This window comes from Balaenoptera ricei, chromosome 18 (assembly GCF_028023285.1).
Source record: "Balaenoptera ricei isolate mBalRic1 chromosome 18, mBalRic1.hap2, whole genome shotgun sequence".
Taxonomy (NCBI): Eukaryota; Metazoa; Chordata; class Mammalia; order Artiodactyla; family Balaenopteridae; genus Balaenoptera; species Balaenoptera ricei.
The window spans coordinates 80,403,191-80,424,277 of NC_082656.1; the positions used below are offsets into that span (position 1 = coordinate 80,403,191).

At 40.5% G+C, this 21,087-nt stretch overlaps 1 protein-coding gene across 2 annotated transcripts in view; it reads left to right on the forward strand.

Moving 5' to 3' along the window:
* Window positions 1-21,087, forward strand: part of MYO16 (myosin XVI) — a 554,921-nt gene that overhangs the window by 170,446 nt on the left and 363,388 nt on the right. For both annotated transcript variants that reach the window (XM_059902572.1, XM_059902571.1), the window contains exons 3-4: window positions 5,071-5,141; window positions 15,442-15,585. In XM_059902572.1, coding sequence (XP_059758555.1) covers window positions 5,071-5,141; window positions 15,442-15,585 — 215 coding nt within the window. The remainder of the gene's footprint in view (window positions 1-5,070; window positions 5,142-15,441; window positions 15,586-21,087) is intronic.

The following is a 21,087-nucleotide window of genomic DNA, read 5'->3' on the forward strand; positions in this document are numbered from 1 at the left end:
GTCATATCTAGACACTTAAAGCGATAATTATCAGGTGGACCGTTGGGTTTGGTTATGGTTGGTGATGGTGGGGACATCAGGGAAGACAGCTGCAGATTCTATTAAAGATGATGTATTTTCATCCATTTTTACCCCAATAGCTGAAGATTTCGAGACTGAATGTTTCTTTTTAAATATCAAATCATGCCCCCCACGCAGACATTTCGACAGAGTTTCTGTGGCAGCTTGATGCTGAAGCCACAAATATACAATAAATGCTGAATCAGTTCCAAGCAGCAACCCTATAAAAGGAGCCTAAACTTCATTATTCTGTTAGGTCCCCAGATGGCTGTTTTTCCTTAGGCTGTTTCCTTGCAGATTTTATTGTAATGGAAAGACTTCCAAGTCGTGGTGTCATTTCACTTGACTGTCAATTCCAACCGTGTTGTTCCAAAGTTGCTCTGAACCCATACCTTTTTGGAGAAAGTGTTTTAACCTAAATTTGGACAGTTTCCTACAAAATTAGTTATTATGAGGACATTAACATAGATCTTGATTCCTGTTGTGGTTCCTGAGTTGAAGGTGACCTTTCAACTCTCTTGTGACATGAGAGGTAAGGTGTCCTGATGCTCTCCATGGTTAAGAACACAATCCTTGGAGTCATACTGCCACACTGTTTTAGATCCACCATGCTACCGTCTCATAATTTTTAAGCCTCAGTTTCCTTTGCATAATTTATAAGCCTTAGTTTCCTTATCAATTGTATTGATATTAATACAATTATAGTATTTGTATCATAGAGTTGGGAGAATCAATGTAATTCTTGTACTAAAGTACTGAGAGCAGTATCAGACCCTACGTACTTAGAAAAGCTCCGTGTGTACTTATTATGCAAGTGATATTTTCTTCAATATATTTGCAGAGAATTATTATTATAAAGATTATTTCACTTTAATCTAACTCAGGAGTTAGGACGTCTTTTCTGTGAGAGTCAGATATTAAATATTTTAAGCTTAGTGGTCACATACAGTCCGTGTTATACATTCTTCTGGACTTTTTTGGGTTTTTTTAATTATTGTTTTTTCCTCACACACCCTTCAAAACGCAGAAATTGTTCTTAGTTGAAGGGCTATACACTGACAGCATTTGGCCTGCCACTCATAGTTTCCTGACCTCTGGCCCATACTCAGTAATGTCAATGAAAATATCAACCAAAACTTCAAGGTCACATTCATTAATTGTAACCATAGATTGGCTGTGGATACAAGAATTTTTAGTAAAAATCATCTAAATCATTCTGTAAGAATCAATTGGCTATGGATATTACAATAAATTGTGGGCTGCACAGCCTTTATAGCAATAAAATGTGTAGTAAATTCCTAGATGCATATCCATCCATCTATCCATCCATCCATCCATCCATCCATCCATCCACCCACCCATCCATCCATCCATCCTTCCTTCCATCCATCCATCCATCCATCCATCCATCCATCCATCCATCCATCCATCCATCCATCATCTAAACATCTCCATCTCCATCTGCCCTTGAGCATTCACAAGCACACCACTGTGGCCCACCTGCTCCTGTGGAGATTACCCATGCATGTTCTGTGCTTGTAAATGGTCTCGCTGAACCAGATGGCTTAGTCCCACCTTGGCTGTCAGTGCTGCCATAGACCCCTCTTTCTGCAGTGGTGGCTCCGATTCCTGTTGTGTCCCAGACTGGTTAGTCCATTTTGCATCCTCTGAAACAGAGCCATGAGCCCTCAAGCTGCACTGGATCACCCCCTTCATCTGAGCCTGAACCTTTATTCAGGATTTAAACTGCAAGTGGGAGCAAGAGACCCCCTCTAGCCTTTGTGCTGACCTCTCTTATTGTCTTAGTCTGCTCAGGCTGCAGACTGACAAATATACAAATATACCAGAGACTGGGTGGCTTAAAAAAACTTTGATTTCTCACAGTGCTGGAGGCTGGGAAGTCCAGGATCAAGGCACCAGCAGATTTGGCTCTTGGTGGTACCCAGCTTCCTACTTTATAGATGACCTTCTTCTCCTTGTGTCCTCACCTGGCAGAGAGAGAGCTCTAGTCTCTTCATCCCCTTATAAGGGCACTAATCCCATCATGGGGGCTCCACCCTCATTACCTCTTAATCACCTCCCCAATGCCCCTCTTCCTGATACCATCACACTGGGGATTAGGCTTCAACATATGAATTTGCGGGGGGTGGGGGGGGCACATACATTCAGTCCATAGCACTTACCTAAGGGATCTTTTCCTCCTTTGCTTAATATCCTGTGATCCTCTTCACTGGCCACAGAATGACTTCCAACTCCTGTAGTGTGTTGTAAAATTTTCTCCACAACAAATTCCTCCAAGTCACACACAATCTGCCACTCCTAAGGGACTGTTCACTGCCCCTCATCATTCTCCCACCATCCCCTACATTGTCCTCTTCACCCTCTTTATCCTGCTTTACAAATTGTACACTCATCCTTCAATTAATGTTGGTAAATTTGTGTTGCTTATATCCTACACTTAAATTCAACATTTAATAATCAAAAGGTTTTGAGAAAATTTAGAGTAAACCTTAAGATATGTGTTCAGCGATATATTATTATGGGTTTCATGACTTATAGTAATTATACTAATAAAAATCATTGGGCTTCCCTGGTGGCGCAGTGGTTGAGAATCTGCCTGCCAATGCAGGGGACACGGGTTGGAGCCCTGGTCTGGGAAGATCCCACATGCCGCAGAGCAGCTGGGCCCGTGAGCCACAATTGCTGAGCCTGCGCGTCTGGAGCCTGTGCTCCGCAACAAGAGAGGCTGCGATAGTGAGAGGCCCGCGCACCGCAATGAAGAGTGGCCCCGCTTGCCACAACTAGAGAAAGCCCTCGCACAGAAACGAAGACCCAACACAGCCATAAAAAAAAAAATATATACACACACACACACACACACACACACACACACACATATATATATATATAAATCATTTAGTGATCCTCATGCAGTGCCAGCAGGGTGGGTTAGCTTTCCCAGTGGGGCTTGGCCTCAAATCTGTCTAACCCCAAGGCCAGTGTATCACAGATCTATATTATGTGTAATTCACCACATGTGTGCATGGTGGATTCTATGTAGAAATCTGACAGCATTTTACTCATGTTTTAACTAATATAATATAATCTTCCTCTCTATTTGTGATCACACTAGTACAAATTCTTTGCTGTAAAGAATACAAAGCACCAAATAGATATCAGCTAGTTCAAGATGAATGATTTCATTTGCTAAACAAATGAATATTAGGGTAAAAGTGCAATTTTGATTCTGAGAAAACCATTGGTAAACATAGTTAATGAACTTTCTGTTGTCATGAACAGACTTTTTAAAATTAAGTGTAAAAGTATGTGAGGGAACAAGACGTGCATCCATTTACTATATGTATGTGTAGAGAGAGGCCAAGAAAGGGAGTGACAAAGAGTGTCTACATACGGCTGGGCAACAGGCTGGTTCATAGAAACACAGTGAAGAAAAGAAAGGCAAAGGCCTCACCTTCCTGGACTTTTCTCCTAAGTGCTGATAAGGGAGATGCCTGAGTCAGCAAATGCATGAGCCATGTGATTTCAGCTTACAACTGATCCTGTAAGATCTACACCTTCAACAAGTTTTTTTGTAGCAAACTACCCACATTAGGAGAATCTACGTTACGAAAAGAATTAGATTATTGAAGAAGGAATATCATCAAGGGAAAGATCATCAAGGGAAAGCCATTGGGTCAATGAGTGGTTGTAGACATGCATCTATGTAGGCACTTCTTTTGGGGAGAGGCTGGAGCTTGTAAGATCAAGGAACCAGTCCAAGTGCTGCTGCTGGTCAGAGAACAGGAATGCATCTGACTTCCCTGAGGAGAGAGATTTGGACAAAGGGTGCTCCAGTTTCGGGAAAGGCTGTTTGGAGGATGTGCTGGGCTGGGTGGGGGTTGTCTCTGCTCTCACATGTTACCCCCAGTGTTGGAGGGGCTGCCCTATCTCCTGTTCATACCCGCTGCAAACATCACCACAGAGGTGGCCTTCCTGGAGAGAAAGCTGTGCAGGAGTAACTGTGTCTGTCCTCTGAGCTGTACAGTTAGAGCTGGGAAGATAGTAACAAACTAGAGATTGGAACACAGGGAAGATTTGGGGTGACGTAGAAAAGAGTGTGTTCTGCCGACATTCCGGATTACGGAGAAAGTTAAAGGAAAGACAGTATGCTCAGTGAGGTATGAGTTTGAATCTGAACCATTTTGTACCGTTCTGTGTAATGACTAAGAGAGGAACTGTTGCTTTAGTTATTTGTGGAAAAAGCATGAATGGCTTGTTATGAAAGCTACGATACTGCCATTAATCGTGGAAACTGGGATAGTGTCTTGGGGAATGGATGGACCTCTTGGAGCCCATGGCAATTTGCAGAGAATGAGACATAATCAATCTCCCAAGGGCTTTCCATGTCCTACCCAGTCCACCTTTGCTGTTCAAATGGAAACATAGGTCACTTTCCAGCTGTGCCTTTATTCTGATGAGTAGCATCTGTTTTGATTTGTTTGACGTTACTAATTTAGATACACATGGCTTTGGGAGAATGATGGAAACAGGGCTAAGGGGTAATTGCAGGAAGGGAAGTTTAATGTACAAAGTGTAAACTTTTATTGTTTTAAGCCAATGAGTCCTAATGAGTTAAAAAAAATAAAAATGAAGTGAACTAAAGCATACATGAGCCTAGTGGAGTCATTTCTTTCTTTTTATTTATTTATTTTTGTTCTATAAAGGATGCACAAGCCAGGCACTTCAAAAAAAATAATTGTAAAAGTGTGTTCCCCTTTCTGAATAATTTGCATGGCTGTAATGGGTCATGATGCTGACAAACCAAGACATAAGTTTCAATGTGAAGAGAAACACTGCCGATCTTAAATACACAAAAAGTCAGATGGCGATTCATGCATCTCTTTTGGCTTTCATGGCTATTTGAGATTTAGATACTAATGAAATGCTACACCTTTTGATTCAGGATGTTGAAGAAAGATGCCGTGTAACTCTCCTCTCTCATTCTTCCAGCGCTGCGGCTCCTGAAGGAGGGGGCCGACCCGCACATGCCCGTGTCTTCAGGAGGGTCCCTGCTCCATCTGGTAAGAGCTGTGATGACCGGGTGAGCGTGGGTGACACCAAGTGGAAGGGGAACCAATGATGGGCTCCAAACTCAGTAGCAAAATGCAAGTGTAACTGATGATCAGAAAATGATGTGTTTCAAGTTAACAGGCTTGGATAGTGATACATTAATTAACATTGTTAATTACATTGATAATTAACATTGTTAATTACATTATAGTTTGTAAATAATGGAGTTCAAGTCTCTGCCCTAAAGAAGATGCTTTTGAACATGAATAGTATTCAACAAATAAGCAAAACAATGTTGTATCAATTATACAGCATTAGGCAGCCATCCTTTCTTTTACTTTTACATCTTTTCTTTCACTTTCTTTATTGATCCAATGAGCTTTTACTATTCTCTGCTTGTGGCCCAGATCATAAAAATGTGAATAAAACTTTACTACATTCTTTTGGAAACAAGCAGGGAACGATTAAGTGAATAAACAAGTAAGTAACCACATAAACAAATAAATACAGTAGTTTTACATGCAAGAAATTTTTGCTGATTCAGTTAAGGGCAAAAATGAAGTAAAAGGAGGTGTCAATATTTATTCCATTTAGTGGTCTTTAGGGCTAATTTAAAGCTTAAAAATTGATTTTGAAAAATGCCAAAATTAACATAAAAACCTAATTGAGAATTGTCGACCAATATTTAAAAAATGCCGTATTTCCTCACATTAGAGCAATCCATGTTAACGGAGGTCGCGCATCGATCTGATGGAAGCTCCCTAATCTGTTATTGGATCTCAGCCTTGTCTGCCCCCTGGAGTCACCGGGGAGCTGTAAAATGCCAGCGTCTGCCTCCCAGCTCCGTCCCAGCCTGGAGATTCTGACTCAATTTTTCTGGGATGCAGATGGAACATTGGGGTGGGGCACAGCTCCCCCAGGTGATTCTAATTTACAGCCAAGGTTGAGAACCACTGCCAACAAGAGAACCTTGTGTCTGCCCAAGACTGGAGGCATCTGGGGTGCAGGCAGTCATATTATGCATGCAGAAGAGTGGAAAAATAACTCCGAATATTGATGGGGAACACCATAGAAGAACGCAAGCCATTTCTCTCCAGCATTGATTGAGATGGAAAGAGAGATTTCTGGATTCCCTTTTCCTTCTTTGGAGTGTTTTGGTTATGAAACCTCTCTGTTTTCTCCTCCGATCGTTACATGGCTTACGTGACATTTTCAAGGGCTCATTAGTCCTGGATCCTAGGTTTGGTTTTGACAAGCAATCTTAGACTAAGGACATGCTGTGAACAGCTTTCCATAGATAAGGATTCTCCTCTGTTCACTATCTTTGGAATCCTTACCAGCAGGTCCAGTACTTTATTAGGTAAGAAGCCGAGAAATAGAAGAATTAAGCTCACACAGTAGTAGATAGTACTGGAGCTTAAACTCTGACCATCTAACTATAAATACTGTAGTCTTTCCACAGTAAATTCCCCAGTGATACCTGGATTAAGTTTTCAGACAGCAAATTATTCCAGTTGGGCTAGTGGAAGACAGACCTTTGCTTTGAACAAATCATGTCAGTTCATTGTTGGTATTAACCAGGAATGTAATGTATTCTTACTCTGTGTGTGTGTGTTTGACAGAAAGAGAGAGAGGAAGAGAAGTATGGCCACTTCTTCATATATTGGGTTGGCCAAAAAGTTCGTTCGGGCTTTTTCTGTAACATCTTATGGAAAACCCCAAACGAACTTTTTGGCCAACCCAGTATATGATGTATCCAACTTTAGCGAGCACCTAAAACTCAGTCTTCCCAATTAGCAGAGCAGCGGTTGCTTTCTTCACCTTAAATACAGCCAGAATGCTGCCGTCCCTCTTCACCTGGATAAACCACCCTCCCTCTTCCTTGGACCAGCAGCTTCTTCCCTCACCTCCCTGGCCCCGTCCCTGTGGACCCTACAGTCTGTTTCTCCCACAGCAACCAGATCGCATCACTCCGTCAAATTGCCCCAGGAACTTCCCTTCCCACTCAGGGAAAACTCCAGAGTCCTGCTACGGCCACGTGGAATGTGCCCACACCTTTGTGCCCTCATCTCCAGGGACCCCCCTCCTGCTCTAGCTGGTCCTTTAATGTGCCCACCATGCCCCTGCCCACGTGCTTTCACCATTATTTCCACTGGAACATTCCCCTGCCGAAATCCGCATGGCTCACTCCCCCACTTGCTTCGCCTCTCTGCTCAAAAATCATCTAACAGAACAACCTTCCGGGGCTTGTCCCAAAGGATATAGCAGTCCATTCCCACCACCCCACAATCAGCTCAACTTTTATGCGGTTGTTTGTTTCATTCCTTGTAACACGGTTGCCACCAAACAGATTATAGGCTCAAGTGATTATGTTCTGTTTCCCAGACTGTCAGCTCCAGGAGGGCTAGGACTTGGCCTCTTTCATCACTGTTATATCTGCAGCACTTGGGGAAGTGCCTGGCACTTAGTAGGTGCTCAGTAGTTTTGTCTGGTAGGCACATTAACCCATTAACTACTTAATTAATTAATACATAATGCTGTGATAGATATTAGGGGTGCAAAGATGCAAAACACAGTCTAATAGAGTTTAGTTTTCTGAGGGAGAAAGAAAAATAAACCATGGATTACAGCAGACCTGGAAGCAGGATAAGCAGGTGATAGAGAAAGAGGAAAATGACGAGACCACTTGGCCACCTTCAGAGGTAGTTCTGAAGCCTTTTCTCACCCTCCTGATCAGACTGAATTACTCATGTATCCAAGGTCTCATGACACATGATCCTTGCTTCTGCTTTTGATCTTGTCACAATGGATTGTAATTAATGGAGGATGTGCCCTTTTTCTCTGCTGCTAGACTGAATTTTCAGCAACTGTGACGTCTTAGATACTTTTATATCCTTAGCATGTGATGCATGGTAGATACTCAACACATCATATATGAATAAATGAATGAATGAATGGATAGATGAACTGTATATAAGGATCTTTTTGGCTAATGAGAAGGTCCAGGTAACCGAGTCTAAAGGCAGTAGAGTCAGAAGAAAGAAGAAATGAGAAGGTGAAGGTGATGAGGTGGATGGGAAACTCTGCATTAGCTCTGGGTCCAATGCAAACACACTGCATTTTTATACTGTTAGACTTTGTTTGTGAGACTAAGATAAAGCGGCTTTGAAACCAGAATACATGTAAGTAAACCTCCTGATGGCTGCAGGAATGTGGGCTCAGCGCTGAGCCTCCTTTTCCTTGGGTTACTGAGTAAATAAAAACAAATGAAAAATTGCAGGTTGCCAGAGAGACAAAATTACAGGGTTTCAAACTTGCTTAGGTACTGAAAAAGGCAATTTCGCCCTCGAATGTGTAAAGTGTGAGTAGCTCTGTGCTCAGCCCACCTCTTGGGCATCCTGCAGTATGAAGCCTGATGCTTTATCAGCGCCGAAGCTCTAATTATATAACGTTAGAGCAACGTCTTTGAGAAAATGGCATCGTTTGCTCATGCAGGGCACCAGGAATAAGCTGTGGAAGTTGTTGAGTTTCCCCAGAGTTTCGCTTGTTTAACTCAATTATTATTCACCGAGCACCTGACTGTAAGTGGGGATTTGGGGAACAGTAACTTTTAGGTTGGAGATTAATAATTCCCTCTGTATTAAAGGTAGACAATTGACGCACAGGTTTTAATATTTTTTCATCATATACAATCTTTAGTTTTATCATCTTTTAAATAAACTTTCAACAGTAAGTCTGAATTTGCATGTTTATCTACTCTTCATTCAATAATTTATGAATCAAGTGTATCGCAAGTATCAGGTACCATTAGAGGGGAAATAATGGCGGCAAGTAACAATATCTGCACCCTAAGATTTTAGTCTCTGTGAGGGCAATATAGAAAAAACTCAGCTGTAACTCTTTGGAAGAAACAATGCTATGTATGGAGTTGAAAACAGCATCACATGGAACTTTGCTAAAATGCTGTCCAGAGTTTTACGTTATGACCTTTCATACATAAGCTATGAAGAAGGAGCTCCTGGTTGTAAGGAAACCCTCTTGCATGGAGTATGAAATGCAAGTTCTTTTGATTCTGTGCTGTGACAGCAGGAGACCATAGTGAAGCTTAAGTGAAATACATTAGAAATAAGAAAATCTTCTTTCTTTTACCTGGTGAATTCTCATTTTAACATAAAGGCAGGCATTTAAGCAGTGGAGTTCCACGTCGCTGATGAAAACAAGCTGCAATGGATGTGCAAATATGCCCAAGACATTTGGTAAATGTCAAAAGCAGATTAGAGAATAGTGTATATGTTACACTCAAGACAGGTAGACATGGTGGCGGGGGGAGGGCGGAGAATCTTCTCAACAGCTGCGAAAATCTTGAAGAATAGACAAGGAATTTTTAACAGTGACTCAGGTTGGGGAGGAGACAAGATCTCGTTTTTTACTCTTTTACATATTGCTTGAATGTTTTAAATAATAAGCATGTATGTTTCACATAATGAAAGAAATTACGCTGTCGTGGGCCCGGGGTTCAATCCCTGGTCGGGGAACTAAGATCCCACGAGCCATGTGGCATGGCCAAAAAAAGATGAAAATAAATAAAGCAAATTAATACAAAATACTTCTTAGAACTATGTTTTTATTAGAAGCTTAAATTCTAAAAGTTTCAATCACTATTCTATTCTTACAAGAATATCTGGGTCTCTGAATCGGGCTGTTCTTTGGGCTTTCTTCTAAGTTTCTCTAAAGTCTCAGGAGCTGTAAGAAGCAGAGATAATTAGCAGTTTACTACAGCAACAGCAGTTCAATGGCTTCATATCTGTAAAATCAAGCAGAAAATATTATGCTATGAAAAGAAGCAGAATATTAGGACTCTGGAGACAATGTTTAAAGGAATATCTTACTTTAGAAACTACCTAGGTATTAAAGAACAAAAAGAGTCCCTACGTGGAAGTTACCCATACTTTGCCCTGCTTGCCAGAGCATCTGGGCATTGATCATGCAACTCCTTTGCTTTCCCAGGAAAAAAAGGGTAAAGTCTGCAGGGGTACCTTCTAGCAAAAAAATGAATCCCACCAGATGGACAACATGCCTCTTCAGGGGATTTTCCTGGGGAGTTGCCTGGGGGTGGTGGAACTGGGGAGAACATCCATACAGGACAGTGCAACAGAAAGCAGAGAGGCAAACGAAGAGGCAAGATGGAAGTGAAAGGACGATGTCACTGAGAGAAAGAGAGCTGGGCCGTTCTGATGTCTGGTGAGACTGCAGGATGCTGCGAAGTCCTGGGAACGGGAAGTAGAGTTGCCATCGGCTGTGAACAATGAATGGCCCCTTTACGTTATTTCAAGGATGTGATTTAAGAGTCAAATTCCCGACTGCGCTTTGCTTTTTAAAATCCCACATCTCTTTGGTCCATGAGAATCATGGCATCATAACTGGAAAGTCTGAGTCCAAGATGTAGATCAGTATCCAGCTGGATCCTGGATGAAAATCATACCTTTGTTCTGCAAACCGTGGGTGCATTTTTATTGTGATGGCCCATGTGCATGACCTAGGGGGTGAAAAAGCAACGGAAGAGCAAGCTGTGGAGATCTTTGGAAGGCCGTCAGAAACTGAAGGGAGTGACTTTTCCATTTTGAGTAAATAGATCACACGGAACTGGTTCATTCAACATCAATTATAAAAAACAAAAATTCCCAAGTGAAGTTACTGGTGAGATTTTTGTTTTGTTCTGTTTTGTTTTTATCTGTGCAACAATGGAATTCTATTTGTAAAGAATCAGAACCCTTTCTTACAGGGTGAAGGCAATTAGGCACAGACTTCCTGGGACTGTGCTCCCCTCCAACTAGATTTTCAATCAACCAGCATTGAAACCACTGGTGTGGATCTTTCTAGGAGAATTGGAGTGTCGCATCCTGAAAGGTTCTCCCTTAGGGAAGTCTGAAACTCCCCCACTCAGAAAGGCCTTCCTTGAGCAAACAGTTCCAATCATTTAATTGACTCTCTAGACATGCCAGATTTCAGGTAATCCCACGAATGGCTATTTTCATCCCTCCTCAGTGTTTTTTAGACTGTTTCCTACTCTGGGCTGCTCCTCTAAGGCGGCTCCATGGCTCACTGGACTTCCGCATCTTATCTCTCTTTTGACTGCCCCCTTGAATGTGAGCTGTTGATTAGGGAGGACATCTAGTTCATAATACCAACCCTCTGGCTTGGCGTATGGTGGGGATGTGGCAGGTCCTCAGTGGATATGTATTTAATCAGTGGATTATGAGTGTCTCAAACCCTGCCCCTTAACCCTCGTGTTCCCATACTTAATTGTCCAGTTCTTACCAGGCAGTTGGGGACCCTCTGCTGTGACGCTATAGAATGCTCTGTACACCCTCAATCTCATTGAACTGTACCGTCTGTTTCTCAAGGGTGATTCCCATGTCATGGTCCCTTACGTATACATTGCCAAGCACAGTGCCTGGAACACAGCATTGCCTAATAAAATCTTGGCGATTCACAGCGAAGCAAACCAGTGCTGCAGCTGAAGGAGCAGAGTTTGCGTTCACTGAAAAGGATAACGGTGTTATTAGGAGTTTAAAATTTCAGGATGTGCATCAGGGGTACATCTGAACCTCTTTAGCAACGACCTGTTCCATAATTAGAGTCTGGTTCAATTGGCCGGAAGCTGTGCTGTTTGGAATGCCGGTAGAAATAATAACTGTACTTCAACGCAGAGTATTCTGGATAGTTTATCTATGGCAAGGTAATCTGGAGTATAAATATTTACCAGAGAGAAGATACATGAAAAGCAAAAATGATAAGAAGTATATTCAAGATGACACTGTAATGAATATGATCCTTCAATGTCATATAGTGGCAGAGAAATGGGAGTGACTTTGCAGAGATCCAAGCACTGGCTGAAGAGGACAGCCCATGGGATTGACACTGAATGCACAGGACCATATGGAAGTTCCAGAGTGATGTCAAAAATTTTGGAAATTGCAACAGATTTGAATTCGTTTTGCTACTGATATGAATCTCTACCTCTCTGCCTCTCTGTATCTCTCTTTCTCCCCTCTCTCTGTCTCTGTTTCTTTCTCTCTGTCTCTGCCTCTCTCTGATTGTAGAAATGTTTTTGAACCACTAAGAACCCGTAAACACAGGACAAGAAAATGGAACTTGGCTAATCCAAATTGACTGTGTAAGTCCTGTTGCTTCCTCCCCCCAGAGCTGCCAGGCAGTACAGAAATACATAGTTTTTAATATTAGAACGACGCCTGGCACATGGTATCCACTCAATAAATGAATCTGCATCAAATTGGTTGTTGGCCTAGTACCTCTTTGCTGGTCTCCTCTGTCCCAATGGCTTTGTAATCAACACACAGGAGGGAAAATAGATACTGAAAATAGATAATCATCGAGAAAACTTATGTTACAGTAGATCTGACTCCAGTTTAAAAAAAAAAAACTGGCCAAAGATAACTTACATTTGTGAACCATAGGATTTGGTGTGTGAACACAGTGTATATCGAATTTTTGATTTTCTGAGGGTAGATTTCAGGGTCGTTCAGGACATGCTGCACCTTAGCCAACCAGACCTAAAACACATAAAATACCCCTTATGATAAGGTGGAGGGAAAAGACAACACATTTGAAGTTTAAAATTGTCTTTGTTTGTGATTTGGTTTCTATAGTTTCCAGAGTCTTTGGGGCTGAATCAGTAATTCACATTGTAGTGGGTTTTTGTACGTTGAGAAATATCACCTTTGTTTACAAACTTAAAAATGAGTGAAAGGATGCATTGCCAGAGAAATTGTGAACTACTGAGCTGGTGTTGAAAGTGTAAGTGGTCACTTTCTAACCCTGGTTAATTCCATGAACGTCTCAGAGGAAAGAGCTATCGGCCGTGTTGTTTTCTAAGTGTACCCTAAGAGGCAGAATGGAATATTCTGGTCACAGATTGGGACTTCAGAATTTAATATTTCAGCGTGGAGCTAATCTTGGTGATGAGGAATGGGCAACTAGAGTACAATGTAGGTGAAGATTCCTGAGTACTGGAAGGAAGACATTTTAAACTCTCGTATCGGGTGGGTGACCCAAGGTACTTGATGCCTCATTGTTTGGTGGTGCTCAAAAGTGGAGCAAAGACCGTGGTCATGGTTCCTAAGCCTTTGATGAAGGCTTGGACCAGGTTGGGGGAAGAGCATTGTATGTAAGGACAGAGTGAATCTTAGAAAGAAGCACATGAAGGTGAACATGCAGTGATTCTAGAAGAATCAATGATAAGCTGAGACAATAACCCAGCTTCTTCAGGGTCCTAGGAAGGAATAACTTTACCTGCACAGGGGAAGGCTCCAGGAGAGATGGTGTTTCCAGAGAGATAGATTTCCACTTAGGTTCTCTGGACATTTCCAGATGAGGAACGTTTACTTGAAATGGACTGTTCCAGAGGTCCAGTGGAAGGAAGAGTGTGTGGACATGAGGTGCCTGGGAGTCAGGTTGGTCAAGGGGCTTCAGAATTCAGGGCAGGCTTCAAGGCGTGTGCCTTGTACTTAGAAGGGCCCAAGCTTGCTTTCATGCTCTGCTGTCGCCATCTTTAAATTCTTAGGAATATTTGAATAAAGGGCCCTCTGTTTTCATTTTGCATAAATTATGTAGCTAGTCCTGCTTGGCACTTCAAGAAGGAGATGACGGTGACAGGAGGAGCTGGGGACTTGTCTCCAGGTGGAAATAACTGATGTTGTCTGAATTCTGTTGAGGGTGACAGAGCGGGGCCTCAGCCATTCTTGTGGTTCCATAAAGTGTCCCCATAAATTGCTAAACATGGTGAAAAACTACCTGAATTGGGAGGAAGATTTTCTAGCTTGATGAAAACTCTTTCTAGGGAGAATGAAGTTTACTATATAGCAATAATACTGTAAGAACATTGTACCAGGAAGATTCAGCCATCATCATCTTTGCAGACAAGTGTGATTAGAAGGTACTTATTGCTGTCAAATTATTATTCACGATCCTCTGAAATGTGAATCTAAAACTTACATCACTTGAGAGGGCGGGTATCACTTTAAACACGGTATCTAATTAACTATGTTTTGGTAAAAGACTGAAAGCTAAACCTTAGGTATCTTTGAATCATCAATGTGGATTTCTGACGTGCAGGTTGAGGACATCTTGACAGGCACAGAAGGACGAGGTCACATCCGGTTTGATTATGCAGGGAGCTATCAAAACGAAAAAGAGAGAAGAATAGGAATTACTTGCATATGAATTTCTTAAAAGAAATGGGGTCCAGGCCCCAAATTCTAAAATGGGTGTATTAGCTTTTATTCTCTGGTCCTCACCTTATCAGTCTTTGTACCCAAACCTGCAGTGAGTGTGGATGATGGGGTCATGGTTCACATAATCAGGCCCTGATGGTAGGGACCATTTGTTATTGCTACACATGACATGGAACATCAGATACACAAATATCTTAGTTCAAAACTGAAACTAATCCTTCAAAGTTCATGTGTTTGCCATTGCCCCAAGTGCTTCCATGTGTCCCAAAAATGGCACCCCTCAGATCTTCTTCCATATGGAATGTGCACCATGATTTTGCATTGTCCTTTTTGTACGTTCTTGAGAGTACCAGAGAATGAAGAAAGATATGGAGATTCTTCAATGACTGTGTTATAATTGTGAACCACAACTCATGTATCTTTTTTTAAGTTGAAGTATAGTTGATGTACAATATTATATAAGTTATAGGTGTGCAGTATAGTGATGCATAGTTTTTAAAGGTTATACTCCCTTTATAGTTATTATAAAATATTGACAAAGTTCAAAGCTTTTGCCTACTTTTAAAAATTGGGCTGTTTTCTGATTACTAATTATAAAGGTAATTAAATAATAACAAAAACATACATGTATCTCTGTAGTACCCATTTCCTGTGCTGTCAGTCTGAGGGGTTATCAGTCAGTTTGAAGTTTACCCACAACTCACAGAGGCTCCGTTCATTTATTTCGTCATTTTTCTCTTTGTGTTTCATTTTGTATAATTTATATTACTGCCTTCAAATGACTAATCTTGTCTTCTATAATATCTAGTCTATTTTTCTTTCCACTGTCCATGGATTCAATTTTCCTTTCAGTCTTACATATACTTCTTTCCTTGTAGGTTAGTTAGGGAACATGAATACATTCTTCCCCAGTTTAGCTCCACCTCCCAAGTTCCAAAATTGGCATTGAAGTTGTCTACCTATGGAAAGGAAATTTGGATTAGGTTTATTCCAAATAAACCTATCATAGTTTGTTATCATAGTATACTTTCTTTTATTTCTTTTTTTCTTTTTTCAGTGTGCCCGGTATGATAATGTCTTCATTGCAGAGATCCTGATTGACAGAGGGGCCAATGTCAACCACCAGGACGAAGATTTTTGGACACCAATGCACATTGCCTGTGCATGTGATAACCCTGATGTTGTCCTACTGCTTGTATTAGTAAGTAAAGCAATTCAGTTTATTACCATTTGAAGATTTGATGGCATATAAAAGTCTGCATATTTAACCAATAATACTTCACAATATGTAATACTTCAGGTGAGAAAAAAAATGTGTGTATATGTCATCACTTATTTGCCTGGAATTACAAGATAATTAGAGACTTAGGTTGTGGGTCACCACATAGTTCATAAAACAAATTGTGTAGATGTCACACCAAGCTCTATTCCTCTTGCCTTTTTTTTGGAAATTATATGCCTTGATACCTCGCAAGTCAGTGCTAACTAAAATGGTTTGATAATTGTTGTTTTGTCTTTCAATTCATTCTCCTAATTTTTAGCCAAACTAGGTATATGATAGTAAGGCCATGTGGCTTATATTGAATCTTCTTCTCTTGTTTAAATCTAGCAAAGAAGTGTCTACAACTTTTGTTTACGTGAAAGTGAAAGCTCTAAGTATAAAAATCACTGGAGTTATTTGTTGTCATTGTCTTGAGTTATAACTTAGACCCTGACATGGGTCCTCACACATACTATAATTATTTTAGAATTGGGATTCTTTCTGATTAGTTTATCTCTAACAAAGATTTTAAGAAATTATGCAGGATTTTTTAGAAAGCATACTAGAATATAAGAGTAAGAATGAACGATTTGCTTTTTTTCCCTTTATTAATAAAAATTGCATAATTCCTTAATGATTTTCTATTATGTGCCTGGCTTTTCACATGAGCCCTCAAAATTTCACATCCAAGCAAATTGGTGCTCAAAGATATTAAGCAACTTGCCATAGGTCAAAAAACAAACTATATCTCTGGACTTAAGGTCATTGTCCAAAGTCTGTCCTTTCTCCCCAGGGTCATGCTGCCTGTCTTAACAAATTACCACATACTTGATAGCTAAATACAAGAGAACTTTATTCTCTCACATTTTGGAGGCCAGGAATCTGAAATCAAGGTGTTGGCAAAGCTGTATGCCCTCTGTCAGCTCCAGGGAAGAATTCTCCCTTGTTTCTTTCTAGCTCCTATGGGTCCCTTGCAGTCCTTGGTGGTCCTTGGTTACAGGTGCATCACTCCAGTCTTCGCCTCCATCATCACGTGACCCTCTTCCCTGTGTCTCTGTCCAAATACCCCTCTCTTTTCTTTATAAATGCACCAGTCATAGGGTTCAGGGTCCACCTTAACTCAATACCACCTTATCTTACCTTGATCTGCAAAGACCTCATTTCCATAGAAGATCACTCACAGATAGTAGCCTTAGGACTTGAACATATCTTTTTTTTAAAAACACAATCCCACTACACTGCTTTCTTCCCCCTTTTTAAAATCCTAAGCAGAAGGCTTTTAGGATGAAGACTATGAATGGAGATTTCCTTAATCTTGTAAGAGGTTTAATTTGGCCTAGTTTAGTCTAATTTGCCCCTCAAGAATTTGTAAATTTTTTTTGTTTTTATAGTAGAAGTGTATATCACTGGAAATGGGTTCCTTTCAAATCCTGGAAGATGGCAGCTATAATAAATAAATAAAGAAAGATAAAGGAAATAAAGACGATTTAGCTTGAAATAGAATCATTTGGGGAGCTAGTACTCTACAGGAAAACACGTGAAAAAGTGCTTAACTCATTTATAAGAACAAATCTTCACTTTATAGAAACTGAGCCTAAGAGGAATTAAACTAACAAGTCAGCACAAAGGCAGTGAGATCTACTTAGTATTTGCTTAGTATTAAAGGAAAATTTAAAACATATCTCAGAAGGGAACTATATGGTCTTTTGAGTGATACTATGAAATCATCAACTGTGAACTCTTTGGAATTCTCAGAACTCATAGAACACCAGGCTAGATTTTTTAAGAAATGGCTTGGTCTGTAGTAGTTGTTTGAAACTTTTTTTTGGATAGTTCAACCACTGGATGTCTTGGGTGAAGTTGGGCTATAATTATATGAGAATGAGATAGAAAAGTTAGATTCATAGCTTTTGTGGTTTTCCTATGTTTTAATTTTTTTTTCTGAATATTAGTTGAGAGATTCAGAATATTAGTTGAGAGTCACTTTTTCAAGGCCTGTCTCCATTTATTTTCTCTAAGTAATTATGATTAGTTACACCAGACCTTTGCCAAATTAGACTTTCTATTTTCATTTCATTCATGCAATTCTCAGGAACCAATATTCATGTGACTGAGCTTGAATTCTTAAAATCCTTCTTCCATTTCCTCAATGTACACTGCTGGATGAAGACTTCGCCTTCTTGAGTTCAGAGAGTTTGTCAGCCCTTAATTTCACTGCCAACCAAGATTTCCTTCCTTCATTATAGAATATCTGTTTCTTATTTCTGATGGAACAGAGTAAGAGGATCTACCTTCTTTGTGGAGTCTGCCCTGAGCCCTGGTCTAGGCATCTCATAGGATTCTTACAATTTAATATCACAGGGACAGCCAAGAGAAGGGCTCAGTACATGGCAGGGTTGTGATTTCAAGGTGCAGAAGCTATAACTACTTGCAGATGACTCCCCTTCAGCATATAGGGACAGTTGCTGGGAGTAGCATGGGTATCAGAAATACCACTGATAGACTAGAAGTAGCAAATAACTTGGACCACCCAGAGGGCAGGAATGAAGCATGTTTATAACCAGAGCTGGGATTAGGGCAGCCCATGAGGACTGGTACCTGGGGTGTCAATATATAAGGTACACTATAATTATAGAAATAAGTTAGACATACAGTGGCAAATTACTTAGGTCTTCCTTGTGGCTCTTTGCATAACTGAGGAAATATACAAGTGCCTTGTTCCTGTTGAGGTTAAACAGTGTCTTCCAAGGAAAATCAATAAGCACTGGCACCAGTCCCATTTCCCAAAACAGATGCTTAGAAAAATAACAACAATTTGAAGAAGTACTAAATCATTGTCCTGAATGGGGACACCCTCATGTCATTGTCAGACTCAATGATAGCTCCATTTTGATGAGGTGGGTTCTCTACACTCCTTTTTTTGTACTTTTATTGTATTCCCCTATTCTTTGGCATTTCCCCCCAGTTGCTGCTAGGATCGTCAGCATATTGCCTGAGCTCCTTTTTCTTTCACCTTATCGTGTATGTTGTGCTTGTTTAAATACGATTTACTTTCCCCTTTGTTCTCGTGTGACACAGTTTCTGTAACTCCTGTTTGTTCCCCTGGCAATAACTCAATTTTATTAATGGCCAGTTGCCTTTATAATAAATATCTCTTCTGCCTAGAACAATTTGATTTATATTCATTAATTCTTTATCTAGCTTATATCAGTGGTGTTCATTAGGGAGCTCTAAGTTAGGCATTAACTAAATTATTAGCTTCCAGCAAGTCACAGAAGTAACTAGCTGGTGCGTACATGGCTATTTGTTAAAACAGTGGCAGCACTTTATAGAGACTCAATGTATATATATCAATACTTGCTGAATACATACACAAATAACTGAAAGACTGGCAGGCCAATTTTTGGAAGTCAGCCTGAATTTAATATTGCCATTATTAACTCATGTTATATCTAAAAAAAACCTGTCTTATAGCCACATTCATCTTCTTACATATTCTAGAATTCTTCATCCTACTCATTCCACACTTGTATTTAGAAGTGCTTGCTTCAGCACACATGATCTCAATGTCAGATGATATTGCTTTTCTTTACCAGGCAGAATTGAGAGCTAGAAACTGGATTTACTTCATGTATAAACATAGAATTAAATCTATAATTGTCAGGTTATTAACATTTTCATGGTCTGCAATGCCCTATTTCTCACACCATAGAATAACCCAATCTCATATGCAAAGTTATATATCTGCCCGTTGCTGTTATTCATTTACTGATGACTATCTTTAATCATTAACTAATATTTATTGATCACCAACTATTTTTAACATAATTCCTGCCATCAAGGAAGTTACTGTTTGTTCATTCATTCATTCATTCAGCAAATATTTATTGAGTGACTACTATGTTCTGGGTGCTACGCAGTGAATAATAAGGCATTTTACATTATTTTACATTATAGAACAATGACAAAAACAAACCAAAGCAAGTAATGTATGTGTAACCACTGAGAAACTTGACTAATGGATTCAGCAAATCTGAGTAGCCTCATTACCACCATGTAATAACCAGCCCACCATCCATCCATAGAAATAATTTGCTTTCAAATAAATGTGGGTGAAATACATCATCATAAAAATTGTAATTACTATAGAAATATGTTCCTGATAACAACCTCAAAAGAAAGATTTATTTTACTTCCAGAACTAAATGCCACTGTACGTTGTTTAGCACTGCATGTCCAGTCTTCTTTCCATTTTCCAAATGGATAAGTAAGGGACACCGTGCACTTACATATTTGAGTGCCTTCTGTTCTGCGCTGAGGGGGTCAGCAGTGAATAAAAGAAGCACAAATCCCTGCCTCTTTGGAGCTTACATTCTACTGGGGAGAAACAGGAAAAAACACCTAAGTGGATGAAGTATACAACGTGTCAACTAAAGCAAAATGTTGGAGGGGCAAGGAGAGAGGAGTAGAGAGTCTTAATGGATGTCCTGATGGAGAGGTGACATTTGAGCTGTGAGCCTCGTGGGCTGGACAGAGGCAACGGGTGAGAGCAAGCTGTGGGGCAGTGGCTTGTGTTAGAAGAAGAGCAAAGGAGACCCAGGCAGCTCTCTCGTGGAGTGGACACGGGCAGGGCGGGACGAGAAGTCAGAGAGGCGACAGGAGCTCATCAAGCCCGTTGCTTGGACGTTAGAATTTACTTTTACCCCAGGTGATGAGGGGGCCTGTGGAGGCTTTTGAGTGGAGAGGTGACATGATATGACATCCATTTAAAAAGATCCACTCTGGCTGCTCTGTTGAAAATACACAAAGGGGGTAGGGGGAACTCTAAGGGGAAACTGTCCCACTGTCCGGGCCAGATACGGTGCAGGTGGTGAGAAGTGGCCGACATGCGGGAGTATGGAAGGTCGAGTTGTCAGTATTTGGTGTGGGATTGGATTTGGGGCTTGAGAGAAAGAGCAGGAGTCAGGGAGGGCTTCCACTTTGTTGGCCTGAGAACTGCAGGGTTGGAATCTGTGTTTGCTGAAATGGAGAAGGTGTTTAGAATAGCGCGAGGGGTATGGGGTTATGTTTAAAAAGGAATGAAAAATGTATTTGAATCACATTTTTTTCAAGTTCTTCAGGAAAGCATTATCTGTAGTAATTTTCATTGATTTGCAAGGTAAGTGTTTATTGTGAGTTTTTGTTAAGTGGAGATGTATGTGTGCGTCACCATCATATACTAAACGGCATTAGATTGTTGCTATTTTAATTGAATCACAAATGGTTTCATGTTTTGGAGTAGACATAGCTACTGTGAATGTTGTCAGTACTTTTGCCAGATCTACAAAACTCTAGCAGATATTAATAATTAACTTTTATACAGCCCTCCCTATATGATGAGTGTTTTTCGACGTGCTTTATAATTATTAATTCACTTAGTCCTCACAGAATTCTATATGTGTG